This window comes from Gymnogyps californianus, chromosome 2 (assembly GCF_018139145.2).
Source record: "Gymnogyps californianus isolate 813 chromosome 2, ASM1813914v2, whole genome shotgun sequence".
In the NCBI taxonomy this organism is placed as follows: Eukaryota; Metazoa; Chordata; class Aves; order Accipitriformes; family Cathartidae; genus Gymnogyps; species Gymnogyps californianus.
In genome coordinates, this window is record NC_059472.1 from 81,173,744 (window position 1) to 81,198,533 (window position 24,790).

At 38.7% G+C, this 24,790-nt stretch overlaps 1 protein-coding gene across 1 annotated transcript in view; it reads right to left on the reverse strand.

The window, feature by feature from the left end:
• The window catches only part of DNAH5 (dynein axonemal heavy chain 5), a 133,165-nt gene extending 111,586 nt beyond the window's left edge, over positions 1-21,579 (reverse strand). The window contains exons 1-11 of the mRNA XM_050915913.1: positions 21,523-21,579; positions 16,069-16,203; positions 13,715-13,799; positions 10,475-10,638; positions 8,589-8,810; positions 7,910-8,047; positions 7,154-7,330; positions 6,171-6,284; positions 3,540-3,647; positions 2,681-2,803; positions 584-799 (exon numbers count right to left, since the gene is read on the reverse strand). Coding sequence (XP_050771870.1) covers positions 584-799; positions 2,681-2,803; positions 3,540-3,647; positions 6,171-6,284; positions 7,154-7,330; positions 7,910-8,047; positions 8,589-8,810; positions 10,475-10,638; positions 13,715-13,799; positions 16,069-16,203; positions 21,523-21,579 — 1,539 coding nt within the window. The remainder of the gene's footprint in view (positions 1-583; positions 800-2,680; positions 2,804-3,539; positions 3,648-6,170; positions 6,285-7,153; positions 7,331-7,909; positions 8,048-8,588; positions 8,811-10,474; positions 10,639-13,714; positions 13,800-16,068; positions 16,204-21,522) is intronic.
• Positions 21,580-24,790: the final 3,211 nt, after the last annotated feature.

Below are 24,790 nucleotides of genomic sequence, written 5' to 3' on the forward strand. Positions count from 1 at the left end.
GTTTTTTTTTTTTAATTACTTATTTCAAGAAATCAAAGTTATATTTGTTTGTATTTATGCAGCACAGAAATGGAACTGGGGCTTGTTTCACACCAAGCTGCAAGGAAAATCTGACTGCAGCATCAACCACCATGTCAATGAAGCCAGCCTCAGTGGCATGCACTGATCAGGTATGCCTAGAATAATGGGCAAGAGATGAAGACAGTCTGCAGTTTTGGTCACAGAACACTTTCATAGCTAGCAAAACATTTGTAAAGACAGAAATGTTGCACTTATCACTTTTTCTCCTGATCATAACACAAAACCATGGCTCCAATTACTCCTGTTACAAAGTCCCCCCATTTTGCTGCTTTTTTCAATCAACTTTGATTTTAACATACCTCTTTCACATGTCCACCTGCCCCTTTTCATCTTGTCTGCTCGCTTCCCCAGCAGTCACAAACTTACATCACTATTACCCAGTAATTTTAGCACAACTTACAGAGTTAATTTTTCTCTTGATAAACACTTTCCAAATTTTCATAGTTATTTATTGTTTAAAGTTCAAGTCAGACTGACAGGATATCCAAAATTTACTGTGTACCTCATATTTTGTGATCATTCCTTCCAATCCCTCTATCTTAGACTCCTGTAGAACTGAGTAGGTTTTCATAGTATTGAAAACATCTATTATCTTTAGAAGACGTCGATGAAAGGTTTCAAATTTTCCAAAGATATACATCTCACTAAAATCAAACTGTCTTTCAGTTGGATTTTGTTCCAATTTCTCTTTTATCTTGTGAAAGCAATTTTGATACTCCTAAAAACAAAGAAGAATTTAAAAGAAGAATGTCAAGCATATAATAAAAGGCACTGTCATCAGCTAGAACAAAATTTATGCAGACAGATACTATCTTAACTTGATAGCAAGTAAAAGTTTCATCAATAAACAATCATGAACACTATAAAGACAGTAACAGAATTTGTCTCTGAAAACTAACCCAACAATACCAATACCCAACAGGATCACACATTTCATCAAATGAATGAATTGCACATATACATATTTGTACATTCCGTCCTTAGCTAGCGTGAAATTTTCCCCTCCATTTTATAGCAGGGCTTGATGTGTTTACTGAATGTATTTACTGAATATCCAAGATGACAACCCAGATTTCAGTTTTCAGAGACTGAAAATAATGATTGTGTGCTGAGCAGTTTTATTGAGTAATAATTTTTCAAATTTTCCAAAATCACTTTCCAGAACAAAAACCCTTCTGAAGTTAGAATGCTGCTCCATAGCAGCTTCCAGTTTTCATTCTGCTTTCTTAACTGGGAACAAACCTTACTCCAAACATGTTAAATTAAATTCTTCCCAATGTCAGATTACATAGTCAACAGATTTGCTTGAAATGGTTTCTTTCAAGATTAGTTCTCTTTAAAACACAATGTTCATCATTTTTTGTCACATATATGTATGAATAACCCCATTTGGAGATATTAATACAAAGGGCCCAGAGTTTCCCAAGTTGTTAGTGATTCGAATTTTAAGTTTTAATCTATTGATTTTCTGAAAGCTTTTGGAACTAATAAGACTCAAATAAAAACATAATCCTTCAACATATTTTAATGCAGCAACTGAATAATTTGCTATATCTTTACAGAAATATACAAATTTACTACTTTTTGCTGATGGTAAGACGTCGTAGAAATTTACACTAATTTGTGCTAGAACTATGCAAGATTTGTTGCTTCAGAAGGTGTCAGGATAAAGTTCTAGTCTTCCAAGCACATATTATTAAGGAATCAAAAAGTAATAATGGGGAAAACCTAATATGAACCTTCCAATATCTACAGGGAGGTTATCAAAAAGACAGAGCTAGGCTCCTCACAGTAACACATGGACAGAGACCAACAGGCAATGGGCATAAATTGAAACAGAATGTGTTCTGACCGGATTTATGGAGAAAATCTTTCACCCTAAGGACAGTCAAGCAGCGCAAGAGATTGCCCTGACAGGCTGTGCAGTCTCTACATCCTTGGAGAACTTAATACAGGGCTGGACAAAGGACTAGGCAACCAAGTTTGATCTCATAGCTGCCCCTGCTTTGGCTTTGAGCAGCAAGTTGAACTAGATACCTGCTGAGGACCCTTCCAAGCTGAATTATCCTATGATCCAATGTTCTAAAGGGGGCAGGGGGGGAGGGGAATACCAAAATGGTCATGGAGATGTATGCAAAAAAAAAAAGTCTGTCTTCCTAACAAGTCTACGCAACCTGAACAGCTGAATTCTTCTCAGTTCACTAAATTGCCCTTTCTAAAGGTATAGCTTCTCCACATATCTTTGGAATACATTCAGCTCAGTAACTCCCTCTGTTTTCATTTCTATCACACATCCCTCCTCATCACATGAGAAGAAACTTTCTAGAGAAATTCAGGCATGAAAATCCAAGTAATTCTCATATAAGAAGCATAGTTAAGTTAGGCTAAGCATCAAAATCCTGTTTCTGGAAGATTAACAGACACTGGGCTAAATTCCCTGTTAGCTCTAATATAAACGCTCCAGTTCCAAAGGGTATTTTTCGGTTGCTTCATTTTCCTTCATTTTAACATTGCTTCTTCATATAAAATAGAGTTTTCCTAATCATGCCCTCCTAAATCTCACCTTATATTCTGTTTTCCACATGCTCTTCCCACCTACCTGTTTAAGTCTAATGGCTGCTTGTAGCTTTTCCATAACTCTCTCCTGAGGCTGATTCCAGATGGTGGCCGTATTGTTGTTTGTAATGTAAGATTTACATGCTGTGATCATCTGATTGGTCACCTAAAAGCAGTTTTAACCTTGTGAAAAAAACATTTCAAGACAAAGCAGATCTTGCCCTTCTTTCAGTCTCATCCCATACCTCTGACTCCACTGGCCTAAAGCCTGCAAAATAGCAATACCAAATACCAGCCACATAGACAGACTGTCCTCCTTGCAATATCCAGCCTCCAGACCATTACACCACCGGAATGTTGTTGATTAACTATGTTCATCCTAAACCTAAACCCCTTGTACCAACCTTGAAATGACATTGAGGACTACAAAGTCATAAGACTTTGGCACTTCTGAAAACAAAGGTAAAATCAAGGGCCCATGAGACTATGATCGTTAAAGAATAGGTTGTTATTCCAACTCCATTTCCCTCTATGCAAACATAAGGAAGTTTAAGGGTTATATAAACTTAACATAATTGGTTCTACAAAAAACAGTTCACCACAGGCAAAACTCATCATAACAAAAAGTTCCTGGATCTATTCATGTCAGGGTTGAGATTAGCCCTGATCTTCAAGAAGTCTGAAAAAATTCTTACAACTCCAAATTACAGACAGTAAAATAAGTTCTAACTTTGAAGCAGTTTTATCACTATTTCCAATGCTCTATACATTCAAAAAGCAGCATTAAATTGACCAAAATGCTGCCTCTTCAATTGCTTGGTCCCTTTGTGTTTTCTGTCTCTCACTCAAGCAACAACACACAAAAAAATTCTGTGAAAATCCTTTTATGCTGTAGCACCAACCTTCACAAACAGCGAGGATATCTTTTCAGACGTGTTGTAATACTGAGAGATACTCTGAATCATTTTAATTGCATTTATGAGTCCTGGAATAGCATCCACCATGGACACCTGGAAAGAAACACACAGTCTGAACTCTGCTCAGTACTTCTTTTACCATACATTAGCTCGACACCTAATTAGAGAATGCAAGAGTGTTACAAACATGGTCTTCCTAACGTTTCTGCCTTTCTTTCCCTGGGCCTTTCCTGCAGAGCTGCCTGTCCTACTTCACCCTCCAAGCTCTGCAATTCAATTTTGGGGAAAAATTTTCACTAGAGTCTTGGCTGGAAGAATTCTGGTCAGCAAGTGAAATTTGATAGAGACAAAGGCCTCTTCCAAAGTACCACTTATTTTCACAAAAAGTATGTTTGTACACTCTTTTACTAAATATGATGTAAGCTTGCATATAAAGAGAGCCCAAAAATTGCATTAAGCCTCATTTGAATAAAAGAACTATGAAGAAAAACTTTCCTACAGTACTGGCATTTAGATCATAAAAAATTATATATAATAGATGAAGTGCCTGGTAGGAGGTGATCTTATAGCCCATTCTTTGGGGTGCAGGTGCCCGGGTGCTGGCAGCAGGGGCGGCCCCTGTGAGGAGCGGCCAGGGCTGCCCAGTGCCGGACACAGCCGGTTCCAGCCGGCTCCAGCAGCCCCACCGCAGGGCACAGCTGAGCCCCTCAGCCACGGGCGGGCGCCTCGGGGAAAGCCTGGGTAAGAAAGGGCAAAACGCTGCCCGGCAGCCAGGGCTGTCTGAGGGAAATGGGGTGAGAAACAGCCCTGCGAGCCCCGAGGGGAGAGCAGGAGGAGGGGAGGAGGTGCTCCAGGCGCCCCAGCAGAGATGGCCCTGCGGCCCCTGGAGACACCCCGGTGGGGCAGGTGTTTCCCTGCAGCCCACGGGAAGGACCCACGCCATAGTAGGGAAAAGTTTTAGGACGAGCAGCAGAGAGGAGCTGTTACAGGCTGACCGCAGCCCCCCATCCCCCTGCACCACTCAGGGGGAGGAAGAAAAGAAGTCGGGCGTGAAGGGGTGAAGCTGAGCCTGAGAAGACGGCGGGTGGTGAGGACGTGTGGTTTTATTTTTGTCTTTGTTTCTCACTACTCAAATCTATTTTCACTGTCAATAAATTAAGTTACTTTTCCCCAAGTCGAGTCTGTTTTGCCCATGATGAATATAAGTAAGTGATCTCCCTGTCTTTGAAAAATCCATGAGCTTTTTTATCCTATATTCTCCTCCCATCCTGTTGAGGAGGGGGAGTGAGAGTGTGCTTGGCCCACAGCCAAGGTTAACCCACCACAACCATTTTAATTCTCCATACCCTATACAGTTTTCAGTAAGTCTTGTGTACAAGAGAAATGCTTTTTGCTAACTAAAGAGAAGCATCATTTCAAAAGCCCAGCAGTCCTGTCTTCAGCCCATGAATGGGCCAGACAAAGATTTTTCAGACAGCTCCTCCTCACATCTGAATTTCCAAAGTTTTACTCTATTGACAAACTGGTTCTCAACATTTTACAGGTAAATATCAGTAAGGGAAAGGTTCACACTGCATGCCTTGACGGCTTCCACCCCAAGCACTACACCCTCTCAAAACTAAACATCTCTCAAGCTGGCACCACTTCCTCCTTGGTAAAAGCCAGTATGGGGACCACAAAGCAGATCAAGTTCAACAGACCCTGCACAATGCCAATAGCAAGCATATTCACTTTAACTCTGTTTTGTATGGGTATCATACTAACCGTCCATCAGAGAGACTCAAATATCAGATTGGGAAACACTGAAAGAACACACTGTTCTAATACAGTCCAGTAAAGGGAAACAAACAGAGCCATACCATGGTTGCCCAGAGCGCTGTTTGGAAGCATTTTCACTTTGGGAAAAGTATGGAGAGAGGTAGCTAGGATGGTCAAAGCTTTGACTCTTCATGGCTACTCATCATATTTCTCTGACTAGCAAGACACATACAGTCAGTTGCAAAACCAGTTTTAATAAAAGTAACCATTTGCCACCTTCTTTAGCAGATAATGGGACAGTGAGAATCCTTCCTCCTATTCCGTACTTTAGGTTGGCTGGTTTTGTTAACTACTTGTTATGCTTGCATCATCCTGTTACTATGGTATGAGAAGGTGATTTATATTTACACCTTAATGTTTACATAGCTATAGTTATGTTTTCCTAACCCAAGGAGCTGAAAATTGCATTATAAATGTTAGGCTAAGCATGACCTGGCTGCCAACACAAAGACAAAAGCCCAGCCTTTGTCTTTAGCATAGCACTAGGTTCACTTTCACACACACACCCCTTTTTTTTTTTTTTAAAAATCACAAAGATTTAATTTCCTCCCATAGCACAGAATCCAGTTTCATCATCAGACCAAAAGCTTCATAGATACCACAGCAAGAAAACAACAAGTACTTTATTTTGTAGCCAGAAATTCCAACTAGGCCACTTCTAGCATAACTGAACAAAGTCTCAAACTGGAGATATATACCTAAAATGCTATCTATGTCATTTCCAAACTGATCCTACAGAATACCTTCATTTCAGTTGTCTCAAGAGATTTATGTTAAGAATTTAAAAGTTCTGCTTACAGGATCACTATTGTATAATGGGTCACAACATTTTTCCAGAGAATATAGATACTTCACGTTATCTTTAGCTTCATTTGCTGCATCTGTGATGCGAATATCCAATGCTCGCCAGTTCTAAGAATAGAAAGTTGAAAAAAAAAAAAATCACACATTTCAGAAAAACTGTTTTGAGATCACTCAATTTTATCATTAGCCTCTAAACACATTTGAAAGCACAGATCTGTTACTTCAGAGTTACACTTGTTTACCCAAGATGAGGAGCAGGTCCTTGTTTTGCTTCAATAACTTGACTGTGAACATACAGTTAGTTTAGACCACTCAGCTCAACAAGTTATGTCAGTAGTAGTGTCAAGTCAAGCTGCTGTAACATATATAGACATAATCCGTTAACTATTTTTGCTTGATGGACTGATGAATATATAACCGTGTATGTTTCACATATCTCTCATTTTGATGAGTCTTTTTGTTTTATTTGCCTTTTTTAAAAGACTTTTTAAAAACACTTTTAAAAGACTTTGTTTTATTCACTTATTTTTCTGTTTGTGATGGGTCTTTAACTTCGTTATGTCGATGTGACAAGTTATGACCCCACAAGCAGTTTTGACAGACACTGTAACAACATGAGAAAGAGGTTTAAAAAAAATGGGGTTTTTATTTTCTTTTCATTAAATACCCAGTTCATTAATTCAATTTTCTGATTTAAATAATCAACTTTTCAAAGATAAGTATTTATTTCTGTTGAGCCATGTGGATGCAGTACATTATCAGCCTTTAGACAAAGAGGATTCCCAGTCTTTTCCAATAAATTAAACTAGATTTAAACTTTATCTACTTAAGGTGAGGAATAGGGAAGGACAAAGAAAACAAAAGCCAAAGATGCTTCAGTATTTTCGCCACCAGCAATGTTACATACATCACCAAAATGAACTAGGGTATACAGAGCATTTCTAGTCTTTACATCTGTCATAATTCAAAACAGAAACCTTCAGCAGCTTGGATTTAGCAGCAGTGAGTACTCCAAGCACTGCCTTCACATCTGGACTCTTCAACTGGTCCGTAAGGTAGTTGAATTTTGACAATCTCTTTTTCCAGTAATCAAGCTCTACTCGTGGTCCAAGGTCATCAGCTTCCTTTCTCAACTGGTCATTTTCTGCAAGAACCTTTTATCATACAGTAATATTAGTGAGTGATGCTAATATTTTAACTCCTAGTATTAATCTCCTGTGATAAATTACCTAACTCAGCCACCACCTCACATAAGAGACCTTCATTTTGCTTGGCCTTTTTAGTTCTGAGTTAAAGAGGGAGTATATCTTGAGATATTCAAGAGCACTGTTACAGACAATTACATTTTCTGCAAATAACCTACAAAGCACGTTTCAAAGCACGATTTTGACCACTGAGAATAGTGTTTACCGAATTATTCTGTTCCTTTTCCTTTCATTAAACCCACTGGGAATCACTAACTGTTTTCTACTTTAAGAATAGGTGATTATCAAAAAACAGGGGATTAAGCTTCCAAAGGCATGTGGATGCTCTGTTTACTAGTAGATGGAAAAAGTTCTCGATAATATTCTCATTGAGAAGTAAAAGCACACAAAACATGCCAACAGTACTTTAAAATACAGGGATTGATCACATCTAACTTTATAGAAAGGTAGCTATATGCCAACAGGATTAAACTCATCATCTGCCAATATGCAGATGTTGTCATATTTCACATTTGTGCAGTGTATCACCTGTTCAATTTGTTTGGTCCATCCTTTCATGCAGACTTCTATTCTTTCAAGACCACCTATGCTGTTAGCAACCATCAGGTAATCTGAAGGTCCTCTAAGAGTTTTCAGATCATATGTTTCACATTTCTTCAGATTGACCTAAAACACAAGTTAAAAACGCTGAAATGCCAAAATCTTCATCACAAATAATCCAGGAACTTTAAGAAGTAACTGTTTGCTCCACTTGGGGTATCTCACTTCATATTCCCACTTTAAATTTAGTTTAAATTAAACTCGTTTGAGCTAGAACTGGACTCCAGAATCTGGAGAATTCACCAGCCTGGCAGCTGTGCTCTCATGCTCTTTCCTTCACAAAGGCTAAGTAGAAATTAACAGTTAAAGCAACTGTTTGTCATACATTAATCATTCTTGGTTTAAGAGTGGCCACAGCCATTGGAGAGTCAAGAAGCTAAAGAACTAGTGCCAGAACAAACAGGAACAAAAGTACCTGCAGAATTGTTAAAGCCACAGATCAACGTATAACAAGTTACTGATAACAACAAAAAAAAGTGTTATTTTTCCTCCCGTTTAACAAAAGCAATTTTTATGAGCATTCTACAACAGCAGTTAACTCAAAAGCTCCAGAGCAAGAGACATTCTACAGTTAGCCCAATTTCTATTTGCCACATGAACATACTACCTTTTCCAACAGACTTTGCTGAGTTCCTGATAGCACACTAACAAACGCTTCAAGGGAACAAAGGAAATCCTGCTTAATATTGGAAGCTTGTTGAGATTCACCAAGTTCAACCCAGCCACGGTCCATAGTCTGTAAGGCTGGAATGAAGATTTCTGATATCAACTGCTCAACACTTTTTAGTAAGCCATCTCGACCTACATTCATCATGTTAAAATTTACTTCCTGTAAAAGAAACACAATACAAGTTAAAATAGAAAACAAAATTTTACCATCATTATATTTATTCCAGTCCTATTGCCTTGAGCATCTCAAAAATTACCAGTGTGTACAAGCGCTCTTCAAGCAATAATAGCACAATTCTTGCTAGCAGGGGCTGCAAGATGTGCACAGGGTCACAGCTTGTCATACAAAACTGAGGAAACAAAGATCTGAAAATACTTCCAAATATAATGAGAGTATAAGACACGTCTATTTATAAAGCTCAATTTATATGGGTGAGTAAAATTATTCCAGCCTGCCACTTCTAAAGCTACCAGAATTACATTTTTTAATATATTCATATATACATACATATATAGGCAGAGATCAATGCACTTAAAAGGCTTAGATACCAAAAGAATTATGAACTACAGTTAATTCTGACTTGCAGTTGCCCAAAGATTTTGGTCCAGGAAGAATACCTCTATCCAGTTTGAGAGAGAACAATTCACAGAACATCTGCTTTTTAGACATGCTGAAAAAGACTCTGAAGACTTCTAAGGTAAATTACATTAATCTGCCAGCCATTCTTTTCTTCACTAGAAGGTACCACAAGAATTTTTGTCAGCAACACTATTTAACACCAAACAACTTGTATTTAAGTGTCACACACAAGATGTGTCTTCAGACATATCATTTTTACTTTTCAACTTGTCTTACCTAGTTTTAAGGTATTATCTACTATGAGCAAGGGCTATATCACTACTTGTGAAGAAGTCTGCTTTACACATCTTTCAGTTGCAATTACCAGCTTGCAAGCATTATTAATAAGCAAAAAATCTTCAAATGTTAAATAGTACATAATTGACTACAATCTAAGCCAGATCTTTCAAAATCATCAAAAAAAAAGTAAGAGGTTAAGCATAAAACTTTAAAGCATATATCTGTAGAAATCAAATAATAATCTGGTGATGACAGCCAGCTCACCCACACTTTGCTCTTCTATTTCTTGCCTATCTGGGCAAAATACAGTTTTAAAGATTTTCCTAGAAGAGATGGGGGAAGTTAAAACTTGCTGGCTTAGGAGCTGTACTTGAAAGTTCCCATTTTGAAGTGTACAGAAAGTTTTCCACAACACTAAATTCCCATTTAGCCCATCATTCTTATTTTAGCACTCTAATTAGTTTGTCTACAACTGTAGGATTCCCTACATTCTACTCTGTGCTCCTCGCTACTGGAGCACTTGATCCAGCTTTATTCACTTCAGACTGTCACATTTAAGGAGTCTTTCACCAGTAAAACCTGTTTATATATAATTTTCATACACACTCTCAAAAAAAACCAACATTTTTGTTTGGTTTTTTAATGGATTTGCTAGCACTTATTGAAATTTAACAGCTTATTATTTAGGTATTGACTAATCACTCTTTGTCATTCTGGATTGTCATAAATTTTCTTCCTTAGCATCATTTCTTCATAGCAATGATACACTTCAAGTTGCTGCTGCTAGATAATGTCGGTTTTTCCATTCCCCTCCTTTTTTGTCATGTTTCATTTAGCCAAACTGTGTCCTTTTGCTCATTCCTCCATGTCAAAGGCTGTCAAATTACGTGCTGAGAGCAAATACCAAGATGAAAATTAATTTTAAACAAGATTATGTACAGTAATCAGCAGTCACTGACTCTTACCTGATAGATATTCTCAGTTGTGATGGGTTTAAAATGACTAGATCTAATGAAGAAAATGCATACACCAGTTAAAGCAACTTCTTTTCCCTCTGTCACAAATACTTTAGGTTTCTTCTTCTTTGTCAAATGAGAATTCATTCCTGTTCCTGGAAGGCCAAAGTGCTCTACAGATTCAAATAAAAGAAACATTTAAAAACCACTGATTATTTATTCAAAGAAAAGTTTTCTAAACAAACAGTTCAGTCACACTTGTATCTCTGAGTCCCAGTCCCCTAGAGCCGTCCCATGCGACTATCCACAGACAGTATGCAGCATCCAGAGTCCTCATGGCACAGTAAGAACTATTTCATCTAGTTTTGCCATTCTCACATCAAAAGCCTTTCATTTGTATTCATTCATTTGTTTTCTCTTCCTTCTAAGTGAAGGTTCAGGCTCAAGATCCTCTTACATGGCACTCTATCATGCAGTTGCAGATAATGGTCTATTGCTTAAAAAAAAATAAAATCAGCAAATGTAGTTTACTTCAGAGGAGCTATTATCAACTGTCTTTCCTTAAAAACACGTAGACATAAGTCTAACATAGAAAAAAAAAAGAAATAGAGTGCTTCTGGAAACAAGGAGAGAGATGCCACAGCAGATTCTTTGGGGGAAAAACACAAAAAAAAAACAATAAGGGAGCTACAAGGGACTTCTCTGTCCTTTCTTCTTCCCCCAACATGAATATGCTGCTCCCATGTTTAGGCTGTTGGTAACACTTGTGAAGAGTCACAAAGAAGCAGCAGTGTCTTGGGGGGGAAAAAATAATTCTCTTAAATTGTGGTTTTGGCCATGTTACTTCTCTGTTACTAGTTTTCTAGTGTTACCTCAGAGTAAAATCGCACGCATACGTATCTCAGTGAGACACTGCAACAATAAAAAGATCAAAAAGTGAATTGTTGATACCAGTAGTTAAAGGACAACATCCAAAATATTCCAAAAGTGACAGGTCTCTTGCCCTTTTTTCCTTCAGGCACATGACCATCTGCCCCAGAGATCCCTATTTTGGATCAGGTGGCCACCCATAAGTCCCCTCCCCACGCCTTTGTTCACATCACCTGTCCCCCTCCCCTTTTTCACCACAGGTCCTCCACAAGTCTCCTTTTTGTTTACCTCAGAAGTACGTCAAGGGCTCTGTCAGCAGCAAAAGTCTGACTCTGAGAATTTTATTAATTTGATTTATTGCCAATTAACATAAACTTGCACTGTCCTTGTACTTCAGTAATTACAGAGGCTAGACCAGCACAGTCATCCCAGTTTTCAGGGCATTCCCACAATGTATGGAGCTGGAGTAAGTAGTACACTCTGCAGTCTCTTTAGAAAAGATGTGCTGTTACTGAAAAGGGTGCTAGAAGTTGTTAAGCTGCATATTAAAAGTACCATTCAAAACACCACAAAAAATCTGCATGTGAGGGTGGGCATAAAACCAAACTTTGAAATGACCCCTTAGGGCTCTGGAGTACATCTTCCTGAACTCAGAGATACACAGTCTCCTGCTCTGCAGGGACACAAAATATCTTGTAGGCACCCTTCATGGGGTCATCTTCTGCACTAACAGAAGTGTTCGCTGATCCACATCAAGGTCAGAAAACCAGCTTGTATTTGAGGTGGTGTCTAGTAAGTGCCCTTGACAACAAGATGCATGTAATACCACAAAAATTCACTTACTTTACTGATTAGTAGCCATCACTATAACTGCAACTTTTGCTTTGCTAGGCTGTGAACCACAGCCCCAGAACGATCAGCACAGAAAATTCTTTTACAAACTCTGCCCCACCTAAGAAGGAAAAATGTACAGCACAAGCTGCACACTGTGATGGTATTACAAGTAACTGTACACTTACAGCTGTGGGCAAAGGCAGCCTCCAACCCACTCACTTCATCCCACACTCACCTGTCTTCTCCTCCTTCACCACCAATTCATTTTTTTTTTACTTTTTTTTTTCCTCCAGTGCGCATGGTCTTTTAGGGACTTTTGCTTATTCACCCAACGCACATGTTGCTGTGAACTTCTTTGGAGTTTGTTGGGTTTTTTTCTCTCCAGCTTTCCACGTTGCCTGCACCTAGCATCACATCCCAAAGACCAAAGGCCACCACAATCATACTGTAGGGTCATCTGATCAGTTTGGGGGTGGATCAGGGGGACTCTGATTAGATTCCCAGGCTTTGCCCCTTGCCTCACACTCTCGCCAACATACTTCCACCACTTCAACTCAGGCATGTTAAAACTTGCTCAGCAGATTTCTAAATTAGTGGCCGAGTTTGTATTTTCATTCCATTTTCTTTCTATGTACATTTAAATTTTAATTTTTAAAGTTGCTTATGTCACATTAAACAGCCTTTTATGCCTTTTAGGTATATACATGCATATATACTGAAAATACACAAAGTATAAATACATATTTGTACACTCATATAGGTGTATGTTTACATATGTATAAACACATATATTTATACAGATATACATAAATATATTTACGAGGCCCTTCTTGTACATCCAGGGTAAACAAGTGGGGTGAACTCCCACCAATGAGTCACAGGGTCTCAGAGGTCACATAGGACCTGGCTAGTCCCAACAGCAGCAGCACTGGAGGCTCTGGGACAGAAGCCATGGGCGAAGGGAGGATGCTTTTGTCACAGGGATTCTGAGCTGCCTCCAGGGTCAGTGAGAAGGAGGCTTCCCCCAGAAGTGTGGTAACATTGGGGCACTGGGGAAGGGAATGGGATATGAGCAGAAGGAAATTCTGGGATAACGGCCCTGCCACCCATAATGCAGGCGTCCTGGGGCCATTTGTCATGTAACAGGACCGCCTGGATGGATGGTCATGCGCCGAGAAATGTGGAAGGCTTCTAGGATACACTGGTAGCATGATTGGAGGGGAGGGGGCAGAGCACCTGTCACTGCTCATCTTGTGTGAAAGTCATCTTTTAACTACCAAAAACCATTTCTCAGCCCCCCAGGCACGAGTTGCTGGGCTCGCAAGGAAGCACCTTGCTGCTGCATGCTAGCAATATGCAGGAGTGCACTAATAAGCTTCAGTAATTTCATCAATTCTCATTTCATGAGCAAGGACTGATGTCCCAGTATGACCAAACTTGACTTGCCTTAAGCCCCAGTTCATAAGAACTTTGCTATTTGCTTTTTTCTTGCACACTTGCTCAGCACAACTATACCATGTTGCAGGAGAACCTGAGTTGCTTTACCTGTATCCGTTGCCTCCACATCTTGATAGTAGAACATCAGATGACGGAGACCTCCAGGGGCCAGGAATTTGTCAATGCGGTCTATCTGTTTGAGATCACGTTGAGATTATTATGCATAGCATACCCACTATGAAAAGTTTAACTTGCTCAGATTTTTAACATAAAGGGCTGACAAATACTCATCACATTATCATTGTTCAATAATAAAGGTATACCAGGCCCAGTTACTACCCCCCAAAAAATGATTGAGTTGCCTTGTCCTTTAGCAGCACACACCTACTTAATTGAATCACTTAAATTTTTCCATGCTGAACACAATTGAATATAGCCAGGCCACGTTTCAGGTTACTGAAACCACTTACTGTACATGCTGTGTATCATCTCTCAAACTGAGGGCACAGGGCATTTCTTCATTTACTGAAGTGCAGCAGCACCTCATAGAAGTCCCTCACCCATGTTATTCTTACTGCCATTCAGCTAACTAGCTGAGAGCAGAAAATACACAGCTGCAATTATTCCATATCATAGCAACAGAAGAAGCTTTTATTTATTTACATTTTAAGCATCAGGACAATTTCACAGTTCTCCATCACTTTAAGCCTGCCATCAAGCATCCTTGAACCATGTATTGGTTGTGCGGTCCAGGAATCTCATGTATAGGCCATACAGGCCTAGGAAGAAAGTTAACTGCTCTATGCTAGTATGCTGATCAGTGTTTCAGCACTTGAAAGTCTGGCCTAATCCATTATTTTTCTACATCTATGAGTGATTGTTTCATATAGTCCCTAACTACACAGCAATCTTCCAGCAAAAAAAGGCTTATACTTCTGGCAGTTCTTCAGAAACGTCTGCTGGTACCATTTGTGCTACCTAGTACAGGAAAAAGGCTGAGATATCACCAGCAGCAGGAAGAAAGCCTCATTTATCCCTCTTCCATTAATAATGGGCCTCAGTTACACCAAGATCACATAAACTGCTATTCCAGAAAATCTTGGCTGAGCCCTCCAAGCTGAGGTCAAAACAACTATTACACTTTTCTCTTTCCAAGTATAACAGCTGCCAATATTTTCTTCCTCTGACAATTATTCTCAGGCAATATAGTTTGCCAGGAAATCCATTTAGAGATAGAATGCACAAAGGCTGAAACAAGTTCTGCTTTTTAATTTGTATGATAGTGTTGTGCACGGCTTATTTTCCTATATCACATGGAATCACAGAAATGTTGGAAGGGACCTCTGGGAGATCTCAAGGCCAGCCTCCTGTGTCATCAACAGCAGCTTAGGTCATCTAGAGCTTTGCCTAGGCTGTGTCTCAAAAACTTCAGGGACAGAAATTCCACAACTCACTTGAGTAACCTATTCCCATGCTGCATTACCCTCCTGGTGAAGAAGGGTCTCTTAATGTCCAATTTGCAAGTTGTGGCTATTGCCTTTGTCATATCATCTGCAACCGCTGAGAAGAGTTCAGCTCTGTCATCTTTGTAACTACTCTTCAAGCAACTGCAGGCTACTATTTGACTGCCCCTCAATCTCTTATTCTCTCTCTTCTCATACTTTACATGCCCTGTGTCCCTCACTGTCTTGGTAGTCTTCCACTGGACTTTCTTCAGTTTCTCAACAATATTAGCACTGAAGTGGGAATGCATAAATTGAAGGTACACAGATGGAAAGAGAATACAAGAGAAATAAAAAAAAAACACAACCATGTTTACTTTAGTGTCAGGGAGTAAAACAAGATCTACTTGCTGTCTACCTAGGTTTTAAAAAAATAATGATATCTTTTCAAATCACAAAATATATCTCTATTGCATATAATACTTACCATCAACTTTGATGCACCGTTTCCTCAATATATTTATTTCTAACTGCTTACCCCCTGCATTAACCCTCATGTAGTCAGATCACTTAGCCATTATATTTTGTCAAGTAGTTTCCACCTGATTTAATCTCCTAAACTAGATCACAATGTAGTCTCACAAATGCTGGTGACAGCCTAATGGAAACAACAATAACATGCAGCCTGCTGTCGACAGCACTCGAATCTATATATTCAAGGATTGAGAGACTTCATGCTGTGGATCCAATATGAAATACAGTCACAGGTTTTACTGTACTATCTATAACCATTGGAAAGCAGAAATTCTAATCAACTTCAAAATCAATATTGTTATAATAGGTCCTGAAACTAAGTACACTTTTGTTCAACTTAATTACAAAATGCTGAGAAATATTTTTTTGATGAGACAACTTGAGTAATCTCAGACACGAAGTCTGACAACTATCTCACTGAGTATTTAATGGTAATATCAGTTCTAAAGCACCCTATGAGCTTCACTATCAAATTCATCAGATTACCTGGTTACCATCAAGAATAGCATCTTCTACTTCTGCTTTGTCCAGATTCACGCAAGAGGCAACAGTATCCAGTAAGTAATCATGCCTGCCATCCAGCCGAGCACGTTTAGCCTCCCTCTCTTCCTTAAGCTTTTGCTGTTATAAAACACAAAGTGGACAATGAATAATTCACAATCTGTATTGAAGACAAAAATAAAGAAAATTCTAAAATTTATTTTTAAAAGTAAAGGCTATTACATTCTTCCATACTTGTGGTTTATGTTTTTAAGGCACTCAAATGAAATTTTTAGAAGCAACACCTATTATGATTTTACAGTTGATTTCCTGTCTTCCATTTTCAGATTTAGCACAAAATTTCTATCAACAGTCTTTTGTACAGTATTACTTATTTGTTAAAAGGCTCTGGGGGCGGGGGGGGAAAAGGTATTTTATATGTACAGCTCCATCATTCCACAAGTTATCTTCAACACCCTAAGTCCTTAGTCCCAGCTTTTCAGTCTAGTCACATATGACCATCAAGCCAAGACAGGATTCTGACCCATCTTTTTTATTCGTGGAAGATATTGTAAGCATTCTCTAATAAAGATAGATGCTGCTGGAGGAAGCTAGGGTTTCATACATTCTCTCTTTAATATAATTGGAAGTAAAACAAGCCACAAACCTCAAGGTACACAAGTGTTTACAAATATGCTTAACTATAGCTATTATACCGTTCTTCAAGCAGTATGCCTACTCTTCTAATTAAATTGAATTCCCATATGTAATACACATCATTACATTATAGACAAAATAGCCTTCTGGAATAGTTACTGGTATTATTGTGCTTGTGGATTACAAGATTTAATATCATTTCATTTTCAAAAGAAATTCAGAATTATGTTTCATTGGTAGTAAATTCAATCTTTATTTCCCCAGTGATTATGAAAAATGTAGTAACTCCATAAAGTATGCACAAGTGATTTATCCACAAGCTTCTGCAGAGCCAACAGGACTTGCATAATATACTTTATACCCTTACATAAATATCTTTCCTACTTTCTGAAGGAATTTTCAAATATTTGGTAAACTCGTAATTACTAGCATGCCTTCATAAATGCTGAATGCACTGGAAATGTTTTCCCATGTAGAAGACAAACATACAAATCCTGTTCTTTACACAGATATGCCTGAAGAATGCAGTAGCAGATTAATTTGTACATGTACTTTATGCTATTTTACCTCTGTCATTCCCTAACATGGTCTCCACTTTCCCAAAACTGAAATGTCATCACAGGATTGGCCTTTCCTACGTGTTCTCAAATCAGGGTAGAAATTTTCCCCCTAGTTAGACATACAAAAAGGAACCATTTGGGGCTGAATCAGCTTCACTCTAGATGATCAACTTCACACCACACGAATCCTAAAAACTGTTGTTTCAGTAATCTGAGCACAACTGATAATGCATCTTTAACATAGAAAAATACAACCAATACTCTGCCAATTAGTTAGCTTCTATTTAATCCAGCAAAAAGCTCTTTTTGTTTTACTTAAACTACAGAGAGACTACTTTTGTACTCTGCTGTGTTTCCAGCATAGAACTCCAGACATATTGCTACACAAGGTATTCATCTTACATTGGTTATCAGTTCCCAACTCCACCTATACCAATGGCCCTTGATATGATCCTAGCCACCATTTCTTCTACAAGTTGCTGTTTATGGAGGCTGAAATCATGAGCACCTTCTCCTCAAACTGGGCAATCATGCCCTGATGTTTGTTTCAGTTCTTTTAATGCTTTCCAATCCTTTAATCACAGTCTCTCAAGCCCTGTAACAAATACACTAGCTATTGTGTATAGCTGTTCACATAGCATTAAGCAGTATTTGATGTCTAAGTCCAGTAACAAGAGCATTTGTTAATATGTCACAAAACTTTAAAAGTCTAGTTAACTCAAATTCTTTTAATGAACTGTACCTAGAGAAAACAGCGAATTAACTAGATAGCAAAGCTATAGTTTTATGAGGATTAAGACATTCACTTGCATATATCATGTGTCACTTCTAGAAGGTATTTGCATCGTTCTGGTGGATATCTCTCTAATTAATGCAAGTTGCTTGCATGTTTTTCCTGATAGTCACTACAATGCAATTCAAGAACACACCCTGCCTGTCATGGTTCCATATTTTGATGATCTGCCATTTCTAAGAACTACTTCTCCTCCCCAAATGAAGCGTTCCCCAGTCACAAACTCTCACTTCTCAGTTGTTGCAGTCATCAGAATACACTTCTGCCTCACTTGCAGGATTAGGTTGTCCCCCAAAAAGTAGAAGAAACCTAACTTCAGTGCATTCAATAGCAAGTCATTAATTTAAATATTTAAAAACACTCAGAAGCTAGACTGGAAACTGGTCAAAATATCAACTTCCATTTGCATACTACTTAAAGAATAAATTTTTAAGATATTCTTTACTTAGGATTAGGAATCTCAGAGAATGAATTGCAAGAAGATGTTGAGCTTTCTACCTCTCATTCTTCCCTTCCCCCCCATCTTTAAGGGCCAGACATAAATGAGCAAAAGGCTTATGGAGGAACAAGTAGATTTCTATTCCAGATTTGTTTCCTTCCCAATTTTTGCATAGGGGTGTATTTCAGGCCCTCAATCCTTTTGCATCAACCAGAACTTCAGTGAAGGAATTCACTAACCTGTTCCAAAATTCAGTCTTTGGACTTCAAGATGCTAACTTTAACTACACCCACATTTTGTTTCAAACCAGCAATGTGGTCATGGCCTAGGAGTTTTTGTATATTTTACATCCTGCAGGATTCACTAGAGACGTACATATCCCTAAACAGCATCTGTACAAAAAAAATACCAAAAAACAGGCAGGTTTATGTAATTCAAATAAACATAATTTAATAGGACACTGAAAGAGTAAGATTTGAAGACGGAAAGATTGCTAAAACACATAAGCTATCATTTATGTAGGTAAGAGGAATTGCTGGTACGTGCAGTAACACTTACATGCAAACCCTGAAAATTATCAGCAGCAATTCTGATTAAGGTCGTACAACAAAGCCTCCTCATAATGTCCCATGATGTAGGAGGATCCAGATGGAACAGTATTTACGAGAGATATTAGGTATCTGGAAGGATTGTCCAAACTTTTATATGGTACAACTTTACCTCGGTTCTTCATTTAAAGAATAGCGGCACAGCCACTTCTGGTTTTGGGTTTCTTTTCCCCCTCTTAGTTAGTTACGAAGGTAAGAAAGGCCATATGACACAGTCCCACAACAGATGCAAGTCCAAAGCTAAACTGATGTCGTGGTTTAACCCCAGCCGGCAACTAAGCACCACGCAGCTGCTCACTCACTCCCCCCTACCCAGTGGGATGGGGGAGAGAATCAGGAAAAAAAAAACCCTCATGGGTTGAGATAAAGACAGTTTAATCGGACAGAAGGGAAGGAAAAATAATGATAATAGTAAAATGACAATAATAATACTAAAAAAATTAGAATATACTAAACAAGTGATGCACAATGCAATTGCTCACCACTCGCCAACTGATGCCTGAGCAGCGATCCCCCCTCCCAGCCAACTCCCCCCAGTTGATATACTGGGCATGATGTCATATGGTATGGAATATTCCTCTGGCCAGTTTGGGTCAGCTGTCCTGGCTGCGTCCCCTCCCAGCTTCTTGTGCCCCCTCCAGCCTTCTTGCTGGCTGGGCATGAGAAGCTGAAAAAAATCCTTGACTTAGTATAAACACGACCTAGCAACAACTGAAAACATCAGTGTGTTATCAACATTATTTTCCTACTAAATCCAGAACACAGCACTATACCAGCTACTAGGAAGAAAATTAACTCTGTCCTAGCTGAAACCAGGACAACTAATTAACTGAAAAGTCCTTCTTTGATGATTATTCTAGTTATAACAAGTAACTTGTTTTACGTTACATAAAAGCTTAAAATTCTTAATACCTAAATAGCAAAAATTTAGCACAGGAAACTAATTTCAGTAGACATCTCCTGAAGCAGAATAAAGGGGAGATTCCTAAATCCATTTTAACATACACTTAAACCCATAACCATCACACCATCAATCTGAAGCAACAAATGGGGATTAAGTTAAAATAAAAAAAAAAAAGTGTTTTCTAACTACCACAACAGTATGTAAGTATATCTATTTAAGCAGAAGGTACTAAAACATCAGAAGTCAGAGTTGCCAGGGGTCCTTCCTTTGAAACAACAGCCTCAGAAACGAAATATTGACTCCTGCCAACTTCTCCATTACAGAGTGCAGTTGCTGATGTGTCTGCAGACACTCTAAACAGAGTTAGCACAAATGTTATTTAGTATGCAAGTCATAACTGCACAAGTTAAAACTTGTTCCTGAACACAGTTTATCCAGCAAATGATGCATTTGGTTGTCAGAATACTGTGCATTACTGAATTTAGACACGCTCAGATCAAAGTCTTATGGATGAGCAGTACACTTGAACTTCACTGGGAAGTTGAATAGTAAAAGAGTCAAAAAGTAAGAGTGTTCTATTGTTAATTTACTGTCTTATCCAAAATCTATTTAACCAACATGGCATTCCTCTGTCTCTCCTTTAACTTGCTAAGATGTTTTATATTGCATAAGCATTGCTCATGGATTTCCCTGTAGAAGTAAACTGCAAACCATTTTACACTTTCCAAGCACCCTGAGTTTTGAACAGACACACACCTTTTTATTCACTCCTCTCCAAAAAACACATACCCTACAGAATTAGGGCAGTCCCCTTAGCTGACTCTTAAATCTCAAAGATCAGTCAGAGTTTTCCCACATTTGTTATAACATTGCATTAGCTCAGGAACAGTTTGTTCAAATAACCAGCTTTTGAAATTAGTCTAAGGGTCCTAATGACTTCTATATTTTCTTATTGTTTCTCAATGCTACACAGTGTCTTCAAAATTCTATTCCCATTTTACAGGTATGGGAAGAGTAAAGTTAAACTCAATTTTCCTTGGTGGCAGAACCTGTCCCTGTTTTATTGCCAGATCTAGCATCAAGCTCTATTGTACTGGTATAACATTTGTAAAATTATACCATTACCAGACCACTGCAACAATCTGGACAAGATACAAGTAGCAGAAGTCAAATGCATAAATATCTCCCAGTGCAAATCTGCCTTTCAAAACAAATCGTGCAACTAAGCCTTGATTGATACCCTATCAATTAACTTATAAGACCAGGTACACAAAAAACCTACCTCTCATGACAAATACCTATCCCAAATACTATGTTTTGCTTTAAAAGGCAAAGTATATCCATTTTTATATAATTAGAATGTTTTGTGAAACCAACATCATCCACTTACACCATTTTAAAACACACATTTTTCTACACCCTCCACCCCTCAATTCACACCTTTATTCAAAGTATACAGTTACTAGTCTCAACCTACTCCAAAGTTCAGTTTTCCTTACCTTTATAACTCTGCCAATGCTCTGTTTCCAAAGTTGCTTTCTTCCAGCTCTAAACATTGTACTATTCGATACAAGCATCAAGTACGTTTTTCAGCAATAAGCCTTAAACCATGGAGCAAGCTTCTTGATTCATCATTTTGCACTCTCCCCCCAATCTTTTGTTCATATTTGTTTCATTTCTTATCTGTAGGAACACCAAAAAAACTCTAGAAAATACAGTAAGGACCTAAAAAGCCAGCAACTATTTACCTTATCTCTGTATTTAAAATTCAGTTCTAATGTGCATTTAAATTACTTGAAAACTAAATTGGGCTACTTTAGAAACTAGAGGTCTCTAACCACCAGAATTTACTGCCTGTAGGTTAGGAGTTGAAAATTACTGCTACCAACCACAGTGTTGTTAAGGTGATATTGTTTATATACAAACACCTCTCGATACAATTCATCATGCTCAAGGGCAACATAACCATTTGCAAAAGTCAATTTTATAACTGCTTATCTGATTTGTGTTTAGCCTTCTTAAGTAATCCTCAAGTCAACAGACATCTTTGTTTCCTTGTCACAGATGATTATTTAAATATATAGCAACAACAGTCAAGCAGCTTTCAAATAGCTTTTACCTAACAGACTACTAAATTACCAAGTTTTCTATTCATATTTTTTATACAAGCACATTCAGTCTCAGTTATTTTTCAGTTGTACAGTGGTTGCTTAATACAGCAATTTTTCTTCAGCAAGGAATGTTAAGTTTTTTCTTCTTAAAATAGCCTTAATTTTTTCCACTTCAGTGACAGCATCTAATCTGATGTCCTCTTGAAAATGCCAAGAAAAGCAAACTAATGATCCAATATTAGGAACAAGAAAAACAAGAAATTTTTACAGCTATTTCAGGCTTAGAATGCCCCTAAATATTTCTGCTTCCACTCATATCAATGTAAATCACATCGAAAATCACTTGACAACCTCAGTGTTGATAAAAATCACATGAGTAAAATCCATTTTCCCCACATCATCTGATTTTTACATACAATTTTCCCCACCTACTATAGTCAAATCTGATTGTGTACACATGTTTGAAAGAGAAAGACTGAAAAAAAATTGCATTTAGTGTAAAAGTAAACATCTGTAGCTTTCTCTGAAGCCTTTACAGCCTTCTCTTAAAATTAAACATGCTATTAAATATTACACATTGAGTTAATTCCTGGATATATTCAGAACACTGAGGAATTATTTACTTCTTTGCAGGATGTATGTGATTTCTAACGTAAAAACTCAGCCCAACAGGCTTAACTTTGCCATGCATCAATAAAAGCTCTTTTTTAAAAAACAAGGCAAAAAATAAGCTTAAATAAATCTCTCAAAGAACCACCTAAGAATCATGGAGCTTTTTCATAAAATGATGCAAGGTCATAGCAACTAACTTACAGAACCACAAAATCGTGTAGGTTTAGAGAGATCTCTGGAAGTCATCTAGTCCAGTCTTCTGCTCAAAGCAAGTCCAAATAGAGGGGGTTGCTCAGAGATGTGTGCAGTTGAGTTCTGAATATCTCAAAGGATGGAGATTCCACCACCTCTTGGGCACTATAACAGTGTTTGACCACTCAACATAAAGATTGTTCCCATCTAACTGGAATCTCCTATGTTCCAGCTTGTGTATGTTGGCTCTTATTACCATACACCTTCATGAAGAGTTCAGCTCTGTTCTCTCTCTACCCTCCCATTAGACAACTGTAGGCTGCAATAAGATCTCCCCTTAGCCTTTTCTTCCTAGGGCTGAACAAACCCAGTTCTCTAAGTATCTTCTCATACGTCACGCACTCTGGCCTCCTGACCATCTTGGTGACCCACTGCTGAACTTGCTGTGTCAACTTGCTGGCTATTTCAGCCCTGTGGTCAGCATTCTTTGCTGTGATGTGCATTACTGGCTCGTGTTCAACTTGGTGTGGAACAGAACCCTTCAGTCCTTCTCTGTAAACCTATCTAGCAAGTTGGCCGCTGGCCTGTACTGTCATACAAGGTTATTCCTTCCTAACTGTAGGACTTCGCATTTGCTGAATTTCTTGAGGTTCCTGTCAGTCCATTCTCAAGCCTGTCCAGGTTTGTTTGAATAGCAGCCCTGCCCTCCATATATCAGCCTCTCCCCCCAATTTATCATCAATAGCCTTGCAGAGAGTGCACTCTGTCCCATTGTTCAGGTAATTTGTAAAGACACTAAACAGTATTAGCCTCAGTGTCAATCCCTGAGGGACACCACTAGCAACTGGCCACCAGCTGGACTTGGTACCATTTGAACCCTGCTTGTCCAGTCAATTTTCCGCTCAAAATATCAGACAATTATTCAGTCCATATATTACCAGTTTGACTCTAAGGATATTATGGGACACCTTGTCAAACGCCTTGCTAAAGTCAAGATAAAGAACACCACCACTGCTTTCCCCTTGTCTACATAGCCAGCCATCTCGTCATAGAAGGCAATCAGGTTCATCATGCAGGATTTGACACTGGTAAATCTATGCTGGCTGTTCGCAACCATCTTCTTGGTCCTTCACATGCCATAAAATGGCTTCCAGTCCAGTTTGCCCCACAACCTCACCAGAGAGTGAGGTGCAGCTGGCTGGTCTGTCATTCCCTGGATCTTCTTTTTTCTCCTTTTTGAAGATGAGTGCGACATTTGTCTTCTGCCAGTCATCAGAAGCCTCCCCAGATCATCATGGCCTTTCAAAGATGAGAGAGGCCTCAAAATGACATGGGTTTCTTCCCTCAGCACCCTCAGGTGCATCTTATCTGCTCCCATGGACTTCCATACATCCAATTGGCTTAAGTGCTCCCTAACACTACCTTTGGCTACCATACCTACTATCTTTGGCTTCATTTCCATACGTTCTGCAAGAAGGCTTGAAGACCTAGAAAGTCAGAGGGCAAACCCAACTCGTGCAAACTGAGGTAAAAAAGGCACTGAATACTTCAGCCTTTCCCATGTTCTTTGTTGCTTAGTCCCCTGTCCCACTGAGCAGTGGGCCTACATTTTCTTTTGCTGCCAATGTACTTAGAAAAACCATTCTCGTTTCCCTTCACCCTCCTCACAAGTTTGAGCTCCAGCTGAGCTATAGCTTTCTTAACTCTATCTCTGCACACTCGGACACTGTCTCTATATTCCTCCTGGGGCCCATCCCTGTTTCTACCTTCTATGGAAGCTTGCATTTTTGAGCTCAGGCAGGGTCTCCGTGTTCATCCATGCTGGCCTTCTGCAAGGCCTGCTCTTCCTTCT